Below are 23,142 nucleotides of genomic sequence, written 5' to 3'. Positions count from 1 at the left end.
TAGCTCTGATTATATCTTTCATATTCCCAATTTACATTAAATTTTATGGCTTATCTGGTAGTACTGTATGTTTTCCCTGGGTCCATAAATATCACTGGCCTTTGGGTTTGAAAACGTCCTCAAACAATTATGGCTCCAGAATGAACACTACTTTGTGAAGATGCTGTCCTCTGAATAGTAGATTAGACCCAAGATGTAATAAAACCAGAATAGATCAAACCCCAGAAACAAACAAAAAAAAAATTATGCAAAATAATCAGATGACACATATTTCATAGGAGGCTGTTAGCCATTGTTTTGTTAATAACAGCCTACCACAGGTAAAGCAATTACCAAATTAATTGAATTTGTAATTGCCTTTCTCTTGGCACCTTTCTTTTTTTTTTTTTTTTTTAGCAAAGAGTTAAAATTCTGAAAACTCCGAGTCTACATATATAGGAAAAATAATACTTGGCAAGAAAAATCTTATGCATAATAATTTTCAGAGTAGAAAATGTCATCGTACCCTCAAAAAGCACTTCTGTTTCCCTTACAGTTAGATTTTGACCCGTGTTCCATCTATTTTAAATTTTCTCGCCACACTTACCCACTTAATTATTTTTCCAAGAAGCTGCTAATATAATTTCTTAATTAACAATTGGCCCAAATTCCCTCCATCCACTTAGTTTTTGCTCCCTCTGTGCTGTCAGCCTTCACAGAGCTAGACATAGGAAAGGATAAAAACCTAACGTGTTCGTCTAAAAAAAATTCTACTGCTTCCTTGGGCTCAGTTCTCAACCTTCGTACATACCCGGAATCTACAGGTATAAATTACTGCAGATTCAGACTGGACTCTGGGAGGTGAGCGTCAATTTTGGCCTTTAGGGGAATGATTTGAGAACGGTCACCCATGGCCATGAGAATTATCGTCAAATTATATTTCTTTTCTGGCCCTGGTTCTGAAGTATGGCTCTAGTAACTTGGCTTCTGTCTTTCTTTGAAACTACAGCCCCTGGCAGCCCTTCCAGATCCCCGCCCTGCCTCACAACTCAAAGTTTCCAGGAACTGCACTTCGGTCCCAAATTTTGACCCCAATGTTAGAGACTCTGACCTTGTTTACTTGTGTCCCTACCATGATAAATGATCAGACCTTTAGAAGGCGGAGGCCCTGCCTTACTCTGGCCAGTACCTCTGGAAGGTGTCTGCTGCCAAAACCTCCAGCCTAGAGAAAGTCAGGGCTGTCTTATCTGGATCTCTGAGCACAGCTCCATCCACACCCATTTTCATCTCTATTACCACATCATGTTGGTCAATATTTTCTGTTTATTGCCAACAGAAATCAATAATATGGTGAAAATCAAACCACCCCTTCCTGGCTATTGGCTAGCTTCCTTTTTGCCCCCACAGTCATGTCCCCTCCCCTAGTCCCACCCTGCCCCTTCCCTCATCCTCCTGGGAAGCCTACCTTTAAAAATCAGTCTCTAATCCAAAAGTTCTGAACCTTGATGTTAACAAGGTATGTCTAGTCAGGCCAAAATAACAAGAATGTTGTGCTATCTCATCTGTGACCTAGAATTTTTTAGGCCAATTAATGAAGGAAAATAGTGAATTTGAGGGAAGATAGTAAATTGATTTGAATAGATACAAACATTTTTTAAAAGTTCCCTGTACCTATCTGCACTTCTCGATTCCTTGACCAAAGTAATTAAGCCGGAGAAAATTCAGTATCAATATGATCTCTCTCTATTAAGTTAATCAAATATATCTTTATGCCTTTAAGAAAGCCCTAATACAGTTATAAATGAGCATATTAATAGAAATCAAACAGAAGCTTCTTAGTATCTAAATAAATGCTTAAAATTTAATCAAAATGGGGCGGAAATTACTTTCTACACTTGAACCTTTGCCTATAAGAAGGACCAAGCTGAAGAAACCAAAGAAAATATAATAAAGATACACTAGCTTTAGATTTTTCTGCGGGAAAACACCCTGTTGTGTCACCAAACCTAAAAAGAAAATGTTCTATGGAACAGTAACATCTCCTGAGAAAATTATCACTCCCATCAGACCTACCGGATGAGATTTGACTCGGTGGTAATTGGTGTCATGCATTCTTTTCAATTATTCCCAGGAAGTTAGAAGCCTGAGCCATAATCACTCTTTGTACAAAATTTTACAGACTGTCGAGTATGTTAGAAAGATCTGCACCATGGCAAGGCAGCTCATTCCTTATGTTTATTTTTCATTTTGATCTCAAACATACACAACCTGCAAGTTTTTCTTAAGAGAAAGGTGTCAATTTTTAATTATTTCTAAGTGTGAAAACCGAGTTTTACCTTCAGCTATTCTTTTGGGCAACTGCATGGTACTACCTCAATTCTAAACATTTGTTTTCCTTTCCCTACACAGATAACAGATATTGGGACATCCTGGGATGATCCACACTCATCTTTTCAGTTACAGAGCAATTTAAAGAATGGTGGGTATTAATTCATTGTTCAGATACAGAGTCTTAATTCACTGGAAATTAATTTATTTCACATAGTACTTTTAGTTTATCATAATAGTTACCTAAATATAATGATATAAATGTACAATTAACAGAGTCCATTGCATTCTACATTAATACTTTATTTCCCTAAATCCCAGACTCAACAGATTTATTTCTTTTCATTGCTCTGGTGAAATTGATTTCACCCCATTTCGAGTAGTCTTTTTGTTTTTATTTTCCCCCATTGGTTCCTGGCATTTCCAAAATGCTAAGGAAAGCTTAAATTCTTAGACAGATAATATCAGTAATATTACCATAATATGCTGTGGAAGGCAGTCATTCAAAGCACTTTTACATCTGTTATCTCATTTTAACTTTGTTTCTCATAGTAGCACTGAAATATGAATACAAGATATAATTTTCCCCTAACAACCCTCTCTATAAGTGGGCAAGATTTGAGCAGAAACTTCTCCAAGGATGACAGACGAATGGCCAACAAACATATGAAAAAATGCGTCATCTTTAATTATCAGAGAAATGCAAATCAAAATCACTAAGATATCACTTAACCCTAGCAAGATCAGCGCACATCACGAAGTCCCAAAACACCAGATGCTGGCATGGAAGTGGAGAGAAGGGAACACGTCTACACTGCTGGTGGGACTGCAAACTAATACAGCCTTTTTGGAGAGATGTATGGAGAATCCTCAAAGATCTAAAAGTAGACCTTCCATTTGACCCTGCAATCCTACTACTAGGTATCTGCCCAGAAGAACAAAAATCATTTTACCACAAAGACATTTATGCTCTAATGTTTATTGCAGCTCAATTCATAATTGCCAAGGTATGGAAGCAACCTAAGTGCCCATCAACCCATGAATGGATCAACAAACTGTGGTATATGTATACCATGGAATATTATTCAGCCATTAAAAAAGATGGAGACTTTATATCTTCTACATTTACCCAGATGGAGTTTAAATACATTCTTCTTAGTAAAGTATTGCAAGAATGGAAAAATAAATATCCATTGTACTCCATACTAATATGAAATCAGTATATAAACAATTACATGCTCATAAGAACAATAAAACACTAATATAATCTAGTTCAGGGTAGAAGGAAGTGGGAGGTGGGAGGGGAAGGACATTTGGCAGAAGAAGGGAAGGAGGACATGAGGTGGGATCTCACCAAATATGCACATTGTGAGGATGTATAACACACCCCTGCGGGAGGGGCTCTTCTACAAATGGAACTTTACCCTGGAAGCGAGAACAAAGTTACCTAAAAATTATACCCTCATGTTAATTTGAAAAATAAAAAATAAATACTAAAAAAGAGGTGTTATTTGCCCCAATTTGCAAATTATAAACCTCAGGCTACGAATTGTCACATGACTTGTCTGAGACCATAAATGGCATCACAGAAAGGCCAAATATTTACACTCTATACCACACAACTCCCTAGTGTCAAAATATGGTCAAGAATGATAGGGTGGGCTCAGCACCCATAGCTCACTGGTTAGGGAGCCAGCCACATACACCATGGCTGTCAGGTTCGAACCCGGCCCAGGGCCTGCTAAACAACAATGACAACTGCAAAAAAAATAGCTGGGCGTTTGTGGTGTGTGCCTGTAGTCCCAGCTACTTGGGAGGATGAGGCAAAAGAATTGCTTAAGCTCAAGAGGTTTGAGGTTGCTGTGAGCTGTGATACCACAACATAGTGAGAACCTGTATCCAAAAAAAAAAAAAGAAAAGAATGACAGGTGAATTTCTTTAATTATTCAACAGTCATGGAACCACGTTCTAGATTCCTACAACAAAGAAGCAATGTGCAAAGAATAATCCACCTTCTCTCTGAGAACCTGAATTTCTCCTTTATAAAAACCAGAATAACAGAACTGCTCTTACTTCTCCTTTCAACATGGGTTGCTGGAGAGCTCAAAGCCAACGGCAGACTATACAATATTGCACAGAAACTGCAGTTTCAAAGTGCAAATGCAGTCTCGTGAGGATCCTGCAACCTACATTACCTACATCCAATTTTTTTCTTCCAAATAGCTACAGAAGAAATGTTTCCATTTCTTGTAAGGGTATTCTTATAAGAGAAGTGAAAAATCTTAAAATAGTCTCCAGGTAACGGAAGAATTAAAAACGAATCCACTAGAGCCCCTGCCTCTTCAACAAGACAGTAAACTAGAAAACCCCTGAAATCACACAGGCCAAGTTTCTCATCCCAGCCCTTCCTCCTACCAGCTCTGGAACCTTGAATGAGTAATTCAGTCACTCTCACTCTTAGTTTCATCTGTGACACAGAGGCAATAATAACAAGCACAGAGTTGCTGTAAAGATAGAATATGTGAAGAGAATGGGGCAGACAGCATAGGTCAGCAGAAGAGCTGCATTCGCCTAGAGCTGGAACATTGAGTTAGACATGCCCATGTAACTCAGTCCTGCAGGTGTCTGTCCAATTTTCCTCTTATGTCTTCTCCTTCTGCTTGGATCCTGCTGGGATCCTGAATCAAAACTGGGAGGTTCCTTGGCCATCAGTTAAGGATGAACAAGCAGAAGACAGAAGCCTGGGGGCTTGATGGCACTGTAGAGCTATCTTCCAGCCCTGAACTATCCCCTCCCTCATTTCTTATTGCTTGAGATAAATTAGCATCTATTTGGTTAAGCCCCTATGTTAGGTTTCTATTAGAAAGCAGCCGATTACAAGCCTCACAACAGAACCTAACAAAAGTCTGGCAAAGATCTATACCCACCAAACACCATTCCCCATAGTTTCCTTGCAATCAAAAAGGCATTCATTTGGAAGAATGATTGATTATAATAACTTTTATAAGTTAAAAAACCAACTACCAAATTCTGTAGGTTATATAGCCTGATCCAAATTTCATAAGGAGAAAAAAATAAAAAGTGCCGTGAGACTAAAGGATATCCAGGAGCTCAGAAAATTCTACCTAAGAAAAGAAAATGTGTTTCATGTCAACAAACCTATTTTGACAAACTACTTCAAAAGGTCCTGCTGGGTTTCCCCAAGGCCAAGGCCACAGCTGGTCCAGGCCCAAGGAGACATGACAGGGAACCAACCCATGGCCAAACTAGGGAGCTGGAAACGCGTGTCCGTGTGGGGTGCATTAATGATGTGATTCTTTATGTATAGGCTTGGGTGAATATTCAGGAAAAATGACTAGTTTGTAATTCATATCATAATATAAGAAAATGGAGAGCCAACTATGTTTTTATTACCCCGAAAGGAAATATTTCTCAGATTATATCAGCACACTTGTGGTTTTAAACATTCCTGATACTCCCTTAATCGTTTCCAAGGAAATTTATGCTCTTCCTGAGAAATGTATCTTAGGCCAAAACAGAGTTTATTCGATAATACCTACTAACATTGGACCATGTAGACTTGAAAGGGACAGTCCTTGCTTAAATAAGAATGAGCTACTCCCACCCTAGGGGATGTGGCATTTCCAGAGTGGGAACACAGCCCATCCCACCCCACTGTACCACACTGTGCACTCAGAACACACACACTGCATACTTATAAAATCCACTGTGAAGGTTAAAATTTGGCTCTTCATGCCTAATAATATTCAATAAATATTTTACCAAAGTACATTCATAGAGCCATTTAGAAATAGCTACATCAAAATATCCTACTTAGTTTTCTACAGTTCAAGCAAGGGCACTGCCGTGATCTAGCCCAACTGGGACACAGGGAGCCCTCCCAGCAAACATGAGTAGCTGGAAATAAATGAATATTTATATTGAGTGGAAAGCATTCCATGGAGCACCAAAATGAAAAACTTCTTGTTCTTCAAAAGCTCACAAGACGGTATTAAGATCAGCAGATAAGAACTTCTAGAAAACTGTGATATGTAGATGATATAGTTATGCAGATAACTGTAATGTATGGCAGAATGGAATAAATTTGATAATAAAACCAGGGGAAATTGTGAAAGGGCCAAATAAGAAGCTGTAATAAAGGAGATTCCTGTGACATTGAAAGTACAGAGCATTTTAGCAGCCTCCTCCTGAGGATGGACAGCCCTTATTAGGACCTATTAACATTCCGTAACGTAGAGGCTGTGTACCATGCCTCACGCCTGTAATCCCAACACTCTGGGAGTCTAAGGTCGGTGCATCGCCTGAACTCAGGAGTTCAAGACCAGTCTGAGCAAAAGCAAGACCCTCATCTCAACTAAAAATAGAAAAAAACAGCCGGACATTGTGGCGGGCACCTGTAGTCCCAGCTTCTTGGGAGGCTTAGGCAAGGGGATCATTTGAGCACAAGAGTTTGAGGTTGCTGTGAGCTGTGACACCCCAGCACTCTTCCCAGGGTACAGAGTGACACTCTGTCTCAAAAAGAAAAAAAAAAAATCCATAACGTACAGAGCATAAACTTTCTTGTATTTCATCCTGGCAACAAGAAAAAATAAATAGATAAAAGAATAATAATAATGATGATGATGATGATGGCTCACATGAGGGCTAACATATATTAAGCATTTAGAGGAAAATGATAAAGGTAGAGATATATAATCTGAGTTAGAGAATGAGTGACTTGGCATCCTTTTGCTGAAACTCAGGGGGAGGACAGAAGGAAGGAAGTTCCAACTGACAACACTGATCTTGGCCCACTCACCTGCATTTTTGCCTCAGCTGTACACACTGCTTTCTTCCCACAGGGAAATGAAGTGTGCCAATTAACTAGCAATTTAGTTCGCTGATAATAAACTAGAAACAGTTCACTAAGAAGTAATGATATTTCTGAGAGCAGGGTGAAATATACCTTGTTTTCAGTGATGCAAGCTGGTTTCCCAAGATTTCTAAGAATTGATTAGTCTATTCAGATTCTCAGCAAAAAGAAGACCTAAAAAAAAATCTAAATCTCGTTGAATTAGTTCAGCCTTTTGTCATGACTGCACACACACAATAATGTAATGACTTTGGGTCCCTAAGAAAAAGAAAAGGGTTTTTCCTTTATTATTCAAGGATGATTCCTTGGCCTTGCAGCTGGCACAAAGAGGCCTGGAATTCATTTGCACACACTTTAAAAAGTAAATGTTTCCTACCATCCTACTGCTGCAACTGACAGATAAGATGGGAGCCTAGTTTGTATTTCTTTAGTCATTTCTTTTCTTTAAATCTATTTTCTCATGCAAAGGTAGAAGTCAGTTGGCATAACTGAAAGCCTAGAAAAAGCCTCTTTTGGATTTCTTTTAAAAATGCTTCTATTTGATGAGCTGTTGAGGAAGCTTGCTTCCCCGTTTCCTCGTCATGTCATAGCTGGTTGGGGTCAGTTTTTGCACACAGAGGAGCCTGCGGATTGGCTGCTTCAGCCTCTCTGTTCCTCCTTCCTTCCAGCTTCCTGCTGAAACTTGATGGCTAAAAGCTGCCTGTCTTGGACTTCTTTGCAACTAACACTGTAAATGCAAATTCATCTTTACCCATTAGATGCACCCGAGGGGGGAGAACTGAGACCCATCTTCCTGCCACTGTTTCCTGTTGCAGGCAGTTGTGGCCAAGCTAACAGCAGTGGCACCTGGGTTTCATAATCCCTAGACCACAGGGAGAGCAGTTGCTTCTCAAACTCAATAATTCCAGAAGCCACCTCTTGACTCCCAAGTGTTCATTCTTCCAGTGATTTTTCTTAAGTGCCTAATTACCTATATGAAATATCTTTCTGGCAAAAATACCTAGGGAAATTTTTCTACCTTGCCTCAATCCTGACTTATACAATTATATTCTTCCTTTCTCACTATTATTATGCAAAGCATGAATCAGCACATCCTTGACACCAAACATTTATACAATGCTTTGTAGTTTACACAGTACGCTGCCATGAATTATCCAAATTGAGCTTCACCATTACTCCGTGAGGTAGACGGGACAGGTGCTGCTCTATCCATTACACAAATGACATAGTTGACCTTCAGAAGACTCCAGTGACCTACCCAAGGCATTTAGTTAGTAAAACAGAGACAAAATTGAATTCCATGTTTTATGACTCTTAGTCATATCCTTTGACACTAGGAAGCCTTCAAAGGGCAAATTAAAAACAGAGAGAGAGAAAGCACATAGGTGTTGGCAGTGAATTAAACCTTTTCGTTCCTATTTAAAATTTTTTAGACTTATTACTACACTGTAAAACCATTAAACTAGACCAAAACACTTACAGATGCGTAGTACACATGAACGGTTTCATGGAGAGTGTGACTGTGGATGTGACAGAACCTGTGTCCAAACTTTATAGAATCCCTCCTTTAAAGACTCATTAGCTATTAATAGAGATAGATGAAGGTTCAGTCCCACTTCCCAAGTCTGACCATGACTGCTCTTTCTCTACAATCATGTGACCAAACCAAGGGTGGCTAGAAGACAACTGGGGGAGGCCAAGATTCATTTCTCAACTTTTTCCTAATGGCAATTTGGGTTCCCTAGGACAAAGATTTCCTTTCCCCTCCCCGTCTTGCTGCCTAGATGTATGTTAGGAAAACATTTTATTTCACTGCTCAGAAAACCAAGAAGAAAAACATTAAGTAAGCAAAGCTTGATTTAGACCACTTCAAATGTGGTCAAAATGAATTCTTTCTGTCCATATCTACCACTTCTCTACTTTACAGTAGTAATCTAACCACAGGCTTAACATGCAAGAGCTCTAAGAAGGAAACCATATGGTCCCCACTCCCTGAGAGCAACATCAGTCCTAAGAAAACATTCCAGGATCAGAAATCCCCCAGATCATTCTGCAGCTAGCTTCCAAATGCTAGAATTCCACAATTTCCCGACCATTCTTCGCTTGTTTTCTTCATTCTCACACAGCTCAAATCAAAAGGGCCAGGGAAACTGCAACTCCGGGGTATCTTCCTTCTCTCTAATATCTTGCTTCTGCCCCTGCATCCAAATATTATGTGATTTCATAAAATGACAGGTATAACAGAAAAACATTTAAAAATTAAGAAGAGAAGAAGGAAGGTGAAAAGTAGATCCAATGAGTTAGGTAAATTTATCCCTTCTCTGTGCCATTGAGAAATTTAAGCTATACTGAAATCAACAACCTCCACACTCACCTGGGGGAAGAGAGAATAAGTCGAATTGTCGATGGTGAATGAGTATAAGAACTCCCCATCATACCACATGCTCTTCCCCATGGGGGAATTCATTTTAGTCATAGCAAAGAGATGGGTGGGGTCGCAGCAGTCTTCCATTTGTTTCCTAGGAGAGAAAACACACGGAGAGAAAAGAGCAGCAGGTTAAGTGAGCAAGAAATTCATTCACTTGTCATTCCCACAGAGACGTGCAGCCTCACCTCCGCGTGAGCTCCCAGAAGCATCAGCATCTCCAAGGTGATTAGACTACTATGAACGCACACTTCCAGCCATCAAAATGCATGACTAAAATATTTCACAATTAAAAAACCATTTCAAGAGCAATAAGACATCAGCTCGCAGATGCAGCTGAAATATGTCAAAAGGCAAAAAATACAAATCGTTATAGTTGCAAATGTACTGACTGATTCAAACATTCAGATCCAGAAAAGACTTGGAGAGCTAACTTTGGAGACTGCTGAGCTATTCGGCTATGGCAGAAACGCATCTGTACCCTAACTTAACAGTTAGGTGGTTAAGTTCAGGGAGGAGTATGAAGTAGGGTGAGGACAGACTGGCCACAAAGAGAGTGCACTTCCCAAAACTGGGGGCAAAATAGAGAAACCACCCCTCGGAAACCTTCTTGAACAGCAACAGGGTGACATGAGTGATGTGATCTCAGACACTGGCCAAGCAGCCTGCCTTCTGACTGTGCCGTCTTAGGGGCCTTTGTGTTCTCATTTCGTCCAGTCTCTCTGTAGAGTCTGACACCATGGGGCACCATGATATTCAAGGTCTCCACTCACTCACTCAATGTCCAAAACTCCAGCATCTCCCGGGACAACTCACCCTTCTGGGCTGGCTTACAGGCTACTCCAAAGCTTGCCTTTCAAGCGTTTAGTCCTGTCACTGATCTATGGGGAAATCTTTATAAATCCTCCATTTAAAAAAGTATCAGAAGCCAAATCTATCTACTCACTGGGCTTTCGTGAGTCAAAGAGCATATTCCCTGATTCCACCTCGAATGAAATGAACTAACTGCAGACGGCATCACCCGAGGCCGAATGGCGGCCCCACATTGACGTGCCTGCTGAGATCTCTCTGGCCATGTGAGCTGCCCAGCTCAGAGCTGAGAGCGGACGGTGGGGAGGGGAGTGCCTGGCTTCACATCCTGGCCCTGCCACTAACTCACTCCATCACCAGGCAGAGTGGGCTGAACCACCCTTGGGGACATTTTTTGAGAATGCACAGGTAAAAACTGCAGTGAAAGTCCAATACGTGTTAGTTGCTTCTTTATTATTATTACACACTCCCAGCCTCACTGTTGACACAGACACCTCTAGGCAGAGAGGCCTGGAGGAGCGCTCGGCCTCAGCCCGCAGTCGAGGTGCCCCTCTGGCCCCGCTGTGCTTTCTCTCCTGCTCTTCCAGATCGTGACTGACCTCCCCTTCTCAGAGGGGCGTGGGTAGAAAGTCTTCAACTTCTCACAGATGCCAGCACGAGGGTGTGTCCCTCTCGCTCCTACACCATCCATCCAGCTGCATCTCTTTCCTTTTCTCTTCTGCTTCCTTCGTTAATGTTTACTAGTAGCTAGATCCCAGGGGGCAAGGTTTTATAGTGAACTGCCTACATTTTGTCCAAAGAGCATCCTCGGCACTTGTATTAGCTCAAGCCTGAGCAAGCCTGAGCAAGCATGAGCAGGAACAAGACTACCATTTCTACAAAAATAGAAAAGTTAATTGGGTGTCGTGGCGGGTGCCTGTAGTCCCAGCCACTCGGGAGGCTGTGGCAGGAGGATTGCTTGAACCCAGGAGTTTGAGGCTGCTGAGAGCTAGGGTGCGGCCCTCACACTTTAGCCTGGGCAACAGAGTGAGACTCTGTATTAAAAAAAAAAAAAAAAATCAGAAGAATTATCATGAGCATGACTCTCAATTGGGGGAGAGAATAAATTTTTGGTTTCCTATTCCATGTCTGCTGATACCTTACTTTTGGGGGGGCTTGCAGCAACCTTAAGAGATAATTAAGAAAATTTTTATTGGTAGTATTATTATGCCCAATTCACATCTGAGGAAACAGGCTTAGAGCACTCACAGGACTCACTGGGGAGCCTGCAGCAGACCATGAAGCTGTATCTGCTGAGTCAGAGGCTGGGCTTTTTCCTCCCTGTGTGCAACCCACTCAGAACCATTGTGGTTCTTTTTTACCTTTCTTTGCCCTGAAGAAAAGCTCTGCATATGCTGGCCGAGCACTGCAGTGTGCCAGGTGCCTTTATAGATATTTTCCACTTAATTCTAACAGTAACCGTTGAACTGGACAGCTTTAAGATTCTTTTTTCACCAATTTATTTCACATAACCAGGAATGTGGTAGGAGCACAGCTTTGCCCCCAGGTCTTTAACCTCGAGTCAGATACTTACTTCTAACTTCACTCCAGCTCCCACCCCCAACCAAAAACAACAAGAAAAAATGGTCACAGCTGTACAATAACACCATACATTGCATAGTACCTGGCAGCTTACAAATGACCTTCACATTCATTTTCTCTTTGCATCCTCAAAAAACCCTAAGAAGATAGATTGTGTAATGCTGACTTTATAGACAACAAAACTTATATTCAGACCCAGAGTCTTGCTCGAGTTCATTAGGTTAATAAACGTTTTCTTAGGTGTATCCAGATTAAGTAGAATGATTTTGAAGTATTTCTTCTTTTTCTATTGTCTATTAGATTTGGCATGACCTGTTTTTTGAAATTATCTTACTTCTGTTTATAAACATTAGTTGTCTATTTTTTGAGACTTTGGAAAAAAAAAAAAAGAAGTTAACTGATGACTACATACTGAACCTCAAAGTCAAAGCATTCTATAATAGACATACTCTTATTTGACAATGTGAATGTTACTTTCTTTGCATTATTATTATTATTATTATTGCTTAATATTTCGATGCAGCAATCATCTGATTTCTTTTCTGAATGTATTGATCCTCGTTCATTCTTTACAAGGCTTTTGTTTCTAGTCCTTATCTTAAACATTGTTATTGTTATTAAATTTTAAGCCTTTTTAATTTTTTGAAGGCAAAAAGTGGAAACCTAATAAACACATATATATGTAAAAAAAAATTGAAAAAATGTTTTCTTAATTACTGATAAAAAGAGTGTTAGATGATGTGGAATCAAATTCACATCTCTTCCTACACGTCACCATGCTTGGGGCAGTCATACATTTAGTAGAATTCAGACTGACTGAATTCTACTCAGTCTCAGTATATGGCCAAAATCTGCTGTTACACTCCACAGAAAATAAGAAGTGTCAACGTGTACATAAATATTTTAAAAATCTGTAAGAATTGTTTCATAAGGACATTTACACTTGAATGTCTATCACAGCTTAATTCACAATCGCTAATATGTGGAATCAATCCAAGTGTCCATCTACACATGAATGGATTAATAAATGATGGTATATGTATACCATGGAAATACTATTCACCCATAAAAAAGATGCAAACTTCACATCTTTTGTGTTAACCTGGAAGCAGTTGGAGAACATCCTCCTTAGTAAAGGAGGATGGAAAAGCACGTGTCTAATGTACTCAATACTAATATAAAACCAGTAGATGAACAAATAAATATATGCCCATACAAGAAACAAACACAAATTCAAGTGGGAGGGGGAGGAGAAGGGGAGATGGGAGAGAGAGTGAGGAGAGGGGTAGAGAGAGTGAGGGGAGATAGTAGCCGGATTGGTGCCCTTTGACCTAATAGGCACAGTGTAAGGTTATACAGCACACCTCCTGGGGGAGGGGCACAACTACAACTTGGACTTTACCTAACAAATGCAAACAATGTAACCTAATCGTCTGTACCCTCATATTAAATGAAAATCAGACAATAAAAATCCAAAAGTGATGGCAAATTCATAGGCATCACATGGCCATTTGTAATACAAACGTGGTTTTTCTATCCTAAACTTTCAAATTTGTCCTTCCACCCCAAAAGCCTCTCCAACTTCCTTCTCCTATGCCATCTCCAGACTGCAGACCATGTGAAAACGCGCGTGGGCAGCCCAGGGTCTGGGAACAGCCCAAGCTAGCTCAACAGCTTTAGTGTCACCACCACCAACAGCAGTAGTCACAGTGGAAGTAGGAGTGATAACTTTTTACTGCGTTCTCACCTAGCATTGTCCTAGATTCCTAAGATATAAAAATGAATTAAAAAAGCAGACCTGCCTTTAGAGAACATGATTAATACAGAGGTAACCACCAATAAGTTACTACTGTGTGGCCAGAGTCACAGAAGAAATGTGCACAGATATCTTGGGAAAGGAGGACATTACATCATGCCCAGGGTTCCAGGATGGGTTTCCTGCAGCCTGGGAGGAGAGGACAGGAAGCCGCCCCAGAGGCACGAGACAGTCAGAAGGTACAACCTGAATGTTAAGTTCGTGATCTCTAATGAACTGCGGGTGGATTAACAAACCTCGCTTCCATCCAACCTTCAGGTGATTCTGGAGAGAGGATACATACCAGCTTTTAGAATTTTTAGCAAATTCGGTTCCCTTCCCCTTTCTCATGCTTTGCATGGATGCTGCTTATTATTTGCTGTGTGTGTGTGTGTGTCTGTGGCAGACAATAAAATCAAGGGGGAAAAAAAAGAAAAGAATTTTTTTTGTTTTAAGATTCAAATTTAAATCAACAAATCATTAAGTTTTGGTTGAGTGTGACTTCAGTAGTGAAATTAAAATCTAAATGCATTTTATTTGAATTCAAGCTTCAGCAATTGTCATATCTGATGATCCTACGTTGCATCATGTGGGTAAATACTTATACAGCCTGGGAGCCATTTGCTAAACCCTCACTCAGGTTCTCACCCCCTCCTAATGGAAGCTAAACAGATGAAAGAAGCCAAGAAGCCCTTATCTATGGATCGTGCCCACAGACTAGAAACACTGAGATTCTACAGAAACTAAATAGGCAAAGAAGGATAAAAATCCAATCACCCGGTCAATAATGCCAGGATCAGAACAAACCTTCTTGAGAATCTGTTAGCTACCACTTCAGTACCCTGGTCAACAGATACAAAGGAGGTCGGAGGGGCTGCCAGAATGACTCCATGGAATGACTGAACTTGAGAAAGGAGGGGTAAACAAGAATTCTACTCAGTCTCAGTATATGGCCAAAATCTGCTGTTACACTTCAGGTGCAGACTGACTTCTGGCAGGCTGAATAGTCAAGTAAACAAACATCCAAATCTGGGCATCCCAGAAGGAGAGTGTGACAAATAATTATAGGATTATGCACTTCACCATCACATCAAAAACGGGTGTATCGACGTAGGCAACACAAACGGGAACATCATCAGAGTTGATTGTTTCTAACTGAATATGCAGTTTAACATTCTGATGAGCAATCTAGGAGGAAGCAGAGTGAAAATCTTTATAAAATGCTTTATATGTTGAAATGCTATCAATCAGGTGAAGTATAGGTGAATATTTAATATTGTAAGAGGAAAACGTAGCAGAATAAATTATTATAAACATTGTTAATTTTATGTACAGGAATTATGAAGTATTAATTGACTACCTAGAGGAGTAAACTGTCAGCCTAAGAAAATATTGAGATAGGAAAAATACGACATCATTTTTCTGCCAATGAATATTTATAAAATTTTAAATAATATAAGGCAAAATAATAGAGGTGAGATTAAATAATTCAAATCTTCATAGATTTGATGTACTAGCATTCAAAATATTAAAGAAAGCATTTGATAATTACATTGAATTCTTTTACTTAATCCCCTTTAGGCAATGAGTTTTCAGGGAAAGAAATATCCTAGATAGGAACTCTTCATATCTCATTATGAGGAATGAATAGTTAAATGTCAAACTGCCCCCCAAAATTTCCATGAGAAATAAATACTCTTAAAAATAACAACAAGGAGAAATCATTGTTGATCCAATCATAACAGATAATTAATTCCTCATATCCTTCTATCCTGCCTTATTCTTCTCTATAGCATTAACACTATTTATATGCTATATATTTTTTTTTTTTTTTTTTGAGACAGAGTCTCACTATGTTGCCCTCGGTAGAGTGCCATGGCATCACAGCTCACAGTAACCTCAAACTCTTGGGCTTAAGTGATTCTCTTGCCTCAGCCTCCCAAGTAGCAGAGACTACAGGCACCCACCACAAGACCCAGCTATGTTTTTTTTGGGGGGTTGTAGTTTTCATTGTTATTTGGTAGACTCAGGCTAGGTTCAAACCTGACAGCTCTCATGTATGTGGCTGGCGCCCTAGCCTCTGAGCTACAGGCACCAAGCCTATATATATTTAATTTTTATAAGTCTTTTTTTTTTAATTTCAAAATATTAAGCAGTACAAATGTTTTTGGTTTCATGGATCACTTTTGTTAATACTTGAATCAGGGCTATCACTGTGCCCACCACCCACATAGTATTCATTGTACAGATTTTTGCACTTCCCCTTTCCCACTGCCCCCTGCTTGATTTCCACTGAATTTTACTTCCCACTGTGTACATGTGCTCATTGATTAGTTCCAATTTAATATCAAATAGATGTGGTGTTTGTGTTTCCAATCCTGAGATTCTTCATTAGGAAAATGGTATCCAGATCCATCCAAATTGTTGAGAAATGTATTAATTCATCCTTTTTTACAGCTGGGAAGTACTCTATGATATATGTATACCTCATTTTGTTAATTCGCTCATGAATTTCTGGGTGATTAGGTTGATTCCACATCTTTGCAATTGTGACTTGTGCTGCAGCAAACATTTCAGTGCAGGTGTGTTTTTGATAAAATGACTTCTTTCCTTTGGGTAGATACCCAGTAATGGGATTGCTGGATCAAACAGTAGGTCTACTTTAATTCTTTAGAAAATTCCATACTGTTTTCCATACAAGCTGTACTAATTTGCAGTCCCTACTAACAGTGTATAAACATTCCTTTCCTTTCTCTTTACATCCATGCCAGCATCTATTGTTTTTGGACTTTTTTTTTTTTTTTTTTGGTAGAGACATAGTCTCACTTTATCGCCCTTGGTAGAGTGCCGTGGTGTCACACAGCTCACAGCAACCTCCAAATCCTTGGGCTTAGACGATTCTCTTGACTCAGCCTCCCAAGTAGCTGGGACTACAGGCGCCCACCACAACATCCGGCTATTTTGTTGTTGTTGTTGCAGTTTGGCTGGGGCTGGGTTTGAACCCGCCACCCTCGGCATATAGGGCTGGCGCCCTACCTGCTGAGCCACAGGCGCCGCCCGTTTTTTTTTTTTTTTTTTTTTTTTTGAGACAGAGTCTCACTTGTCACCCTTGGTTGAATGCCCTAGCATCATAGCTCACAGCAACCTCAAACTCTTGGGCTCAAGGGATTCTCTTGCCTCAGCCTGCCAAGTAGCTGGGACTATAGGCACCCACCACAATGCCTGGCTATTTTTAGAGACAAGGTGTCGCTCTAGCTCAGGCTGGTCTCCAACCTGTGTGCTCAGGTAATCCACATGCCTCAGCCTCCCAAGTGCTGGGATTACAGGCTTGCTTTTGAACTTTTTAATCAAAACCATAGTAATGGGGGTAAGGTGGTATCTCGTAATTTAAATTTGCATTTCCTTGATGATTAGTGACACTGGACATTTTTTCATGCTTAGTGACCATTTGTCTATCATCTTTTGAAAAGCTTCTTTTCACATCTTTTGTTCACTATTTAATGGGGTGGTTTGTTTTTTTGGATGATTTGTTTGAGTTCTTTGTAGATTCTGGTTATTAGCCCTTTATTAGATGTATATTTTCTTGTGAATATTTTCTCTACATGCTATGTATTTAATTTATAATTTTGTTTATTGTCTGTCTCTCAAAGTTTATTGTCAGAATATAAATTCCATGTGGGGAGGGACTTTTGTCTTCTATTCACTGCTATGTCCTCATGTTTTGAAATGGTGGCTGATATGGGGAAATGCTGCTTAACAAGTATTGATTGAGTGAATAAGTAACAAATAGGAAGAAAAGAGAAATAAGAGACTTGATGTACATTTCATTTCTGCAATCGAAATTCAAATTTAAAAAGTTAATTCCTTATAGCTTTCATTTATGGAGACTAAAACCCAAAAGTTTGTCAAAATGATTGTTATACACTGGCAAACATTTTCAGTAGTAGATGATGCAGAATTTTTTATATTTGCTAAGCAGTAAATCCCAGGTTCCTTACACTGGGTATTAAACATTAATCCAAAGTAAGCAGGTCTTTAGGATTGCAGACGTATAGCATAGTGACCACAGGAACAATCCCCCTGCTGATGGTACTGACAAATTATTTTTCCTTCACCATAACATCAACCTTCCAAAATTTGATTTTTTAAATATTTGATAGGCATGGGGGGGTGCAGTGGCTCACACCTGTAATCCTAACATTTGGGAGGCCAAGGTGGGTGGACTGCCTGAGCTCATGGATTTGAGACCAGCCTGAGCCAGAGCAAGACCTCATCTCTTAAAAATAGCCGTGTGTTGTGATGGGTGCCTGTAGTCCCAGCTACTTGGGAGGCTGATGCAAGAGAATTGCTTGAGCCCAAGAGTTTGAGTTTGCTGTAAGCTATGACGTCATGGCACTCTCCCGAGGGGGACAAAGTGAGACTCTGTCTCAAAAAATAAAATAAAATAAAATAAAATATTTGGTTAGGTTTCAAATTTAATCTTGTCTTCCCAAAGTTCTTTCTAGTCTAGTGGTATCTGCCTTCAGTTAATTGTTGATTTTAACATTTGGCTTTGGGCCTAAATGTGTATCTAATGCCTTTCCTCCAGACAGCTAAATCAATAGATCTTATTGTAAACTGTCCTGAGCTGAGTTCCTAAAATTCCTTTTGGATTATTATATGTGACTCCTTGGGTTGATGTCTCAGAGCTTCATATTCATGGCTGAGAATGTGCCTAAGTCTCAACATCTTAGGACGGCTCTGAAATCGAGATGATGTATATAAAGCATTTAGCACATTATATGGTCTCAGTAAGTATTAATTTCATTCTCCTCCTTGAAAAGACCATACAACTCTATTTGCCTCACACAATTTACAACTATTTTCTAGGCATCATTTTTAATAATTCCCCCATCTATTTTCAAACACATCTCTATTGGGTGACAATTGTATGTTCCCCATATTAAGAGTGGTAGCTAAAAAAGGTGGCATTCCAATACAGGAGGGCTTTCCTTTAGGTGAAGAATTTGGTGAATTTAGGTGAAGAATTAGGGAAATTTCTTTTTTTTCTTTTTTCACAATTATACTCATTTCTTAATAGTTTTGAAATGTACCGTTGCATCACGCACATTAGGTGAGGTCCCCCCAGATATCCTCCCATATCCTCCCTCCCCTCCCCTCTCTCTCCTCTTCCCTTCTACTCTAAAAACCAACTGGCAAAATTCACAGAGATTATAGAAGATATGGTTTGGGCCACTATAAAGTTTTATTTTCCTCTGACTTTTAGAAATCTTTGTCTTAAATTATCAATTTTGAAGCAAGTTTAAAAATAAAGAGTCACTGCTGACTGAAGCCCCAGATACATGTCCCATAGGATCTAAAACAAAACCTGGCAGGAGTGGCTCTGATGAATTTCAGTGAATGCTTATTTTCAGCCTCTCCACTTATACAGCTGGTTTATGTAGCTACAAAGATGCCAATATTATGCTTTGAGAGTTGAGCAGCAAGGCTTTGCCTGTTGCATGCGATGGGAGTTTGAAAGCAGGTGGTGACAGCAATGTCTCCAGGGCAAAGACAATACCTTTTTAGCCCTACAGTATGGTTCCCTATTGACCTAAGAGATCCAAAATAAACACTTCATATAGGGTAGAGATTTGTATTCATCTTATCTTTCCATCAAAATCTCTTCAGTTGTATGAAGGAGATATACTTTCACTAGATTATTGCTTAAAATAATGTTTTTTACAGATAGAATAAAGTATCTTTTCAAAGATTAATCTCCTGGAAAATTTGCCAGAACTACAAACAGAGGAAAAAACAGCTCTTATCTACTACTTAAGGCAGCGAGTAATCTTGCACTTAGCAGCATTTCATTCTTCACATTTGAAATGATTGCATAGTAAAAGAAATGCGTTCCAAGGAAAGGTAGATTAGTGCCATGTGTGATTTACATTTCTCTAAAACAGGCAAAGCAAAGGGAACTTTTGGAACACAAATATTTCAGAGATGATCTGACGGTCCTTATATATATTTGTTTTGTAATTTATTGAACACATACATATGAGGTCTGTCAATTAAGTTTGCGAAACTGCCACCATACGTTGACTTTGGCAGCACTGTACAAACAACTTAGTGAGATTTCAGAGCTTGAATTAGAGCAACAAATTTCTTTCTTTTTTTTTTATTGAGACAGAGTCTCACTATGTCACCCTCGGTAGAGTGCTGTGGCATCACAGCTCACATCAACCTCAAACTCTTGGGCTTCAGCAATTCTCTTGCCTCAGCCTCCCAAGTAATTGGGACTACAGGCACCTGCTACAATGCCCAGCTATTTTTTGTTGCGGTTGTCATTGTTGTTTGGCAGGCCAGGGCCGAGTTCGAACCCACCACCCTCGGTGCACATGGCTGGCCTCATAACCACTGCACTACGGGCGCCAAGTCTAGAGCAACAAATTTCTTACTAAACTTGGCAAGAGTGGAAGTGTAGTCAAACACATGCTAGTCTAAGATATGGGGATAATGCCATGAAGAAAATGGCATTATACAAATGGGTTAAACATTAAACATGGGAGGAGAGAAGGTATCACTGATGAAGAGAGGTCAGAGTAGCCAGGAGCAAAGTAGAACTGAAGAAAATTCTGCAAAAGTTCATTAAATTGTGCATCAAAATCATTGGCTAACTATAGACCAAGTAAACATCGATAAAGAAACAATTAGGAAAATCTTAATTGAAAATCTTGGCATGAGGGCGGCACCTGTGGCTCAAGGAGTCGGGCGCCAGTCCCTATGCTGGAGGTGGCGGGTTCAAACCCAGCCCTGGCCAAAAACCACAAAAAAAAAAAAAAAGAAAGAAAATCTTGGCATGAAACAGGTATAGCTTTTGTATCAGGACAGTGTACCAGCTCACAGGACACTGTCTGTGAAGGAGTCTTTAGCCAGTAAACATACAACTATATTGGAACACACTCCCTACTCACCTGATCTCGCCCCCAGTGACTTTTTTTTGTTTTAAATATGCCTACTGTGGGAAAGTATAGATTTTTTTTGTTGTTGTTGTTGTTGCAGTTTGGTCAGGGCTGGGTTCAAACCCGCCACCCTCGGTATATGGGGCCAGCGCCCTACGCACTGAGCCACGGCACTACCCGCCCCCAGTGACTTTTTTCTTTACCCAAAGATAAATGAAATATTGAAAAGAAGACACTGTGATGACATTCAGGACATCAAGAGTAATACAATGATAGCTCTGATGGCCATTTCAGAAAGAGTTCCAAAAATGCTCTGAAGGGTGAACCAGGTGCTGGCATCAGTGCACAGCTTCCTAAGGGGAGTACTTTGAAGGTGACCTTATTCAGCAATAAAGTGCATAGTACTTTTTCTAGGATGAGTTCACAAACTTAATTGTAAGGCCTCATATGATTATTTGAATTAAAGAATATAGTTTTCCCAGGAAATAGTTCAATGAATGCTTATTTCAGTTTTCCTACTTATGCTTACTGGCCTATATACTAGAAAGATTCTAATGTTATTCTTTGAAAGTCACCCATTTGCTATATTGGTGACTGGGTTCCTCTGGGCGGCACTCATTCAGTCAATCAACAAACCTTTATTGAGCAACTTCTATGTGCCCAGTGCTATTTTAGGCACTAAGGACAGAGCAGAGAATAAAGCGGGAGTGAAAGGAACACTGTGCTACCCTAAATTCTAATGGAGGAATCAGATAAATAAGTTACTTGAGAGAGTTGGGAGAGAGGCCATTTGAACAGGGTGGCTAAGGAAGTGACATCTCAGTAAAGACCAGAGAGGGATGAGGAAGTAAGCCATGGGACCATCTGGGAGAAGAGTGTAGAGATTTCACCTATTCCCTCTTAGAATCCCAGCTGGGGCTAAGAATTAAATTGACATAAAATGGATTAACAGAAGAAAAGTCAACAAACGTATTTAATGTAAGCTTTACCTAACATGAGAGCCCTCAAAAGAAAGACTCACAGAAGTGGCAAAACCATATACTTCTGTGTTAGGTTGAACAGAAAGAGGTAACTGTGGAAAAGTAACTAAAGTGGGTAGGGAGGCTAAAGGAAGGTAAGAATTATTTTAACAAGGTCTGTTCGTACGGAATTCTCTCAGCTCTGATGCCTCATCAAAGAATGTTTCTTTTATCCTGGTATACGGAGGGCATCGTTCACATGAGAACTTTTAATCTCCTTATTTTCAGGGAGAAAAAGGAAAGATTAGAACACCCTTCCTGCATCTGTTGTTTTTCAAGTGCCTTTAGCTGGAAGTAATCCTCACGTCAAAGTGGCTTGTTTGGGGATGGGACATTCTGCCACCCTTCCAGAGTGTTCCAGGTAAAGCAAACAGCAAGTGCAGTGGCCTGAAGGAGGAGTACATCTGCTACACCCAAAGGACATCCAGGAAACCAGGGAAGCCAGACGTAGTGAGTGTGGGATGGGTGTGTCCGAGGGCAGGCTCACACAGGGCCAGGTGCATGTGGCTCTTCCCCGGAGAGAAACAGGAAGAATCTGCCCTTCCAACCAACATTCAGCAGCATCATCTACAGACCCTCAAGAATAAATCCAACTCCAAAATCATAGAGTGACAATTGAATTTCTCAGAAACTTCATAAAATGTCCCAGTGGGTTTCTGTCTCTTCCCGGATGCATTTCTGACATTTCCTCTAACCATCCACCTGAGCCCATTCTCTCTCCCTCATCCCTCTGTCTAATCTAGGACAACTGATCCCTGTAGTAGAGTCTCCAATTTTGATTCCCCAGTAATCAAGTAATACCATACTTAGGTATAAGAAAACTCACTGTACAAACTTTTTTAAAAAAATCTATCCATCCTTTGGAGAATGGAACCACATGAAAGACAAAAGAAAACTTCTGTTCTTTCCATATGTTTAATCTTTATGAATACAACTACTTCAGCATCACAACAAAACAGCTAAGTGGATATACACAGAAGCTGGAGAGTATATTTTCAGTGAATCTTAACCTAGGGGCTTGACGGGATGTGATGGAGTCACCTTCGAAGGCTTGGGCAGGAGCATAGGGATAGGAAGGTCTATCTACTCAGAGAGATACAGTCCATCTACTCCTTGATAGAACAGCTATAATACAGTCCAGGTCAGAAGTGACAGTCATCATGTAAACCCCCATACTCCACTGGGGTTTAGACAGGTGCCCAAGAGGCAGAAGCTCCAGGCTGCAGACACTGATTTGCAACTAAGCAGCTTCTCCAATATATAAGTTGGCAGTGAAGGGTGGGATGTAGCACGGATGTCTTTATCCAGTTATAGTCCCTTATGCTCCTGAACAGCACTGGGGAAGCCACAGGTCATCTAGTAAACAAACCAACTCTTCTCAACAACAC

The 23,142-nt window shown here is 40.1% G+C and overlaps 1 protein-coding gene across 1 annotated transcript in view; it reads right to left on the bottom strand.

Moving 5' to 3' along the window:
• ST8SIA1 (ST8 alpha-N-acetyl-neuraminide alpha-2,8-sialyltransferase 1) overlaps nucleotides 1-23,142 on the bottom strand; it is a 159,985-nt gene that overhangs the window by 74,818 nt on the left and 62,025 nt on the right. Inside the window, exon 2 of the mRNA XM_053557786.1 lies at nucleotides 9,555-9,699. Coding sequence (XP_053413761.1) covers nucleotides 9,555-9,699 — 145 coding nt within the window. The remainder of the gene's footprint in view (nucleotides 1-9,554; nucleotides 9,700-23,142) is intronic.

The sequence above is a fragment of the Nycticebus coucang genome, chromosome 12 (assembly GCF_027406575.1).
Source record: "Nycticebus coucang isolate mNycCou1 chromosome 12, mNycCou1.pri, whole genome shotgun sequence".
Classification (NCBI taxonomy): Eukaryota; Metazoa; Chordata; class Mammalia; order Primates; family Lorisidae; genus Nycticebus; species Nycticebus coucang.
The sequence above is the reverse complement of the archived record's forward strand: the minus strand, read 5'-3'. Positions and strand labels throughout refer to the sequence as shown.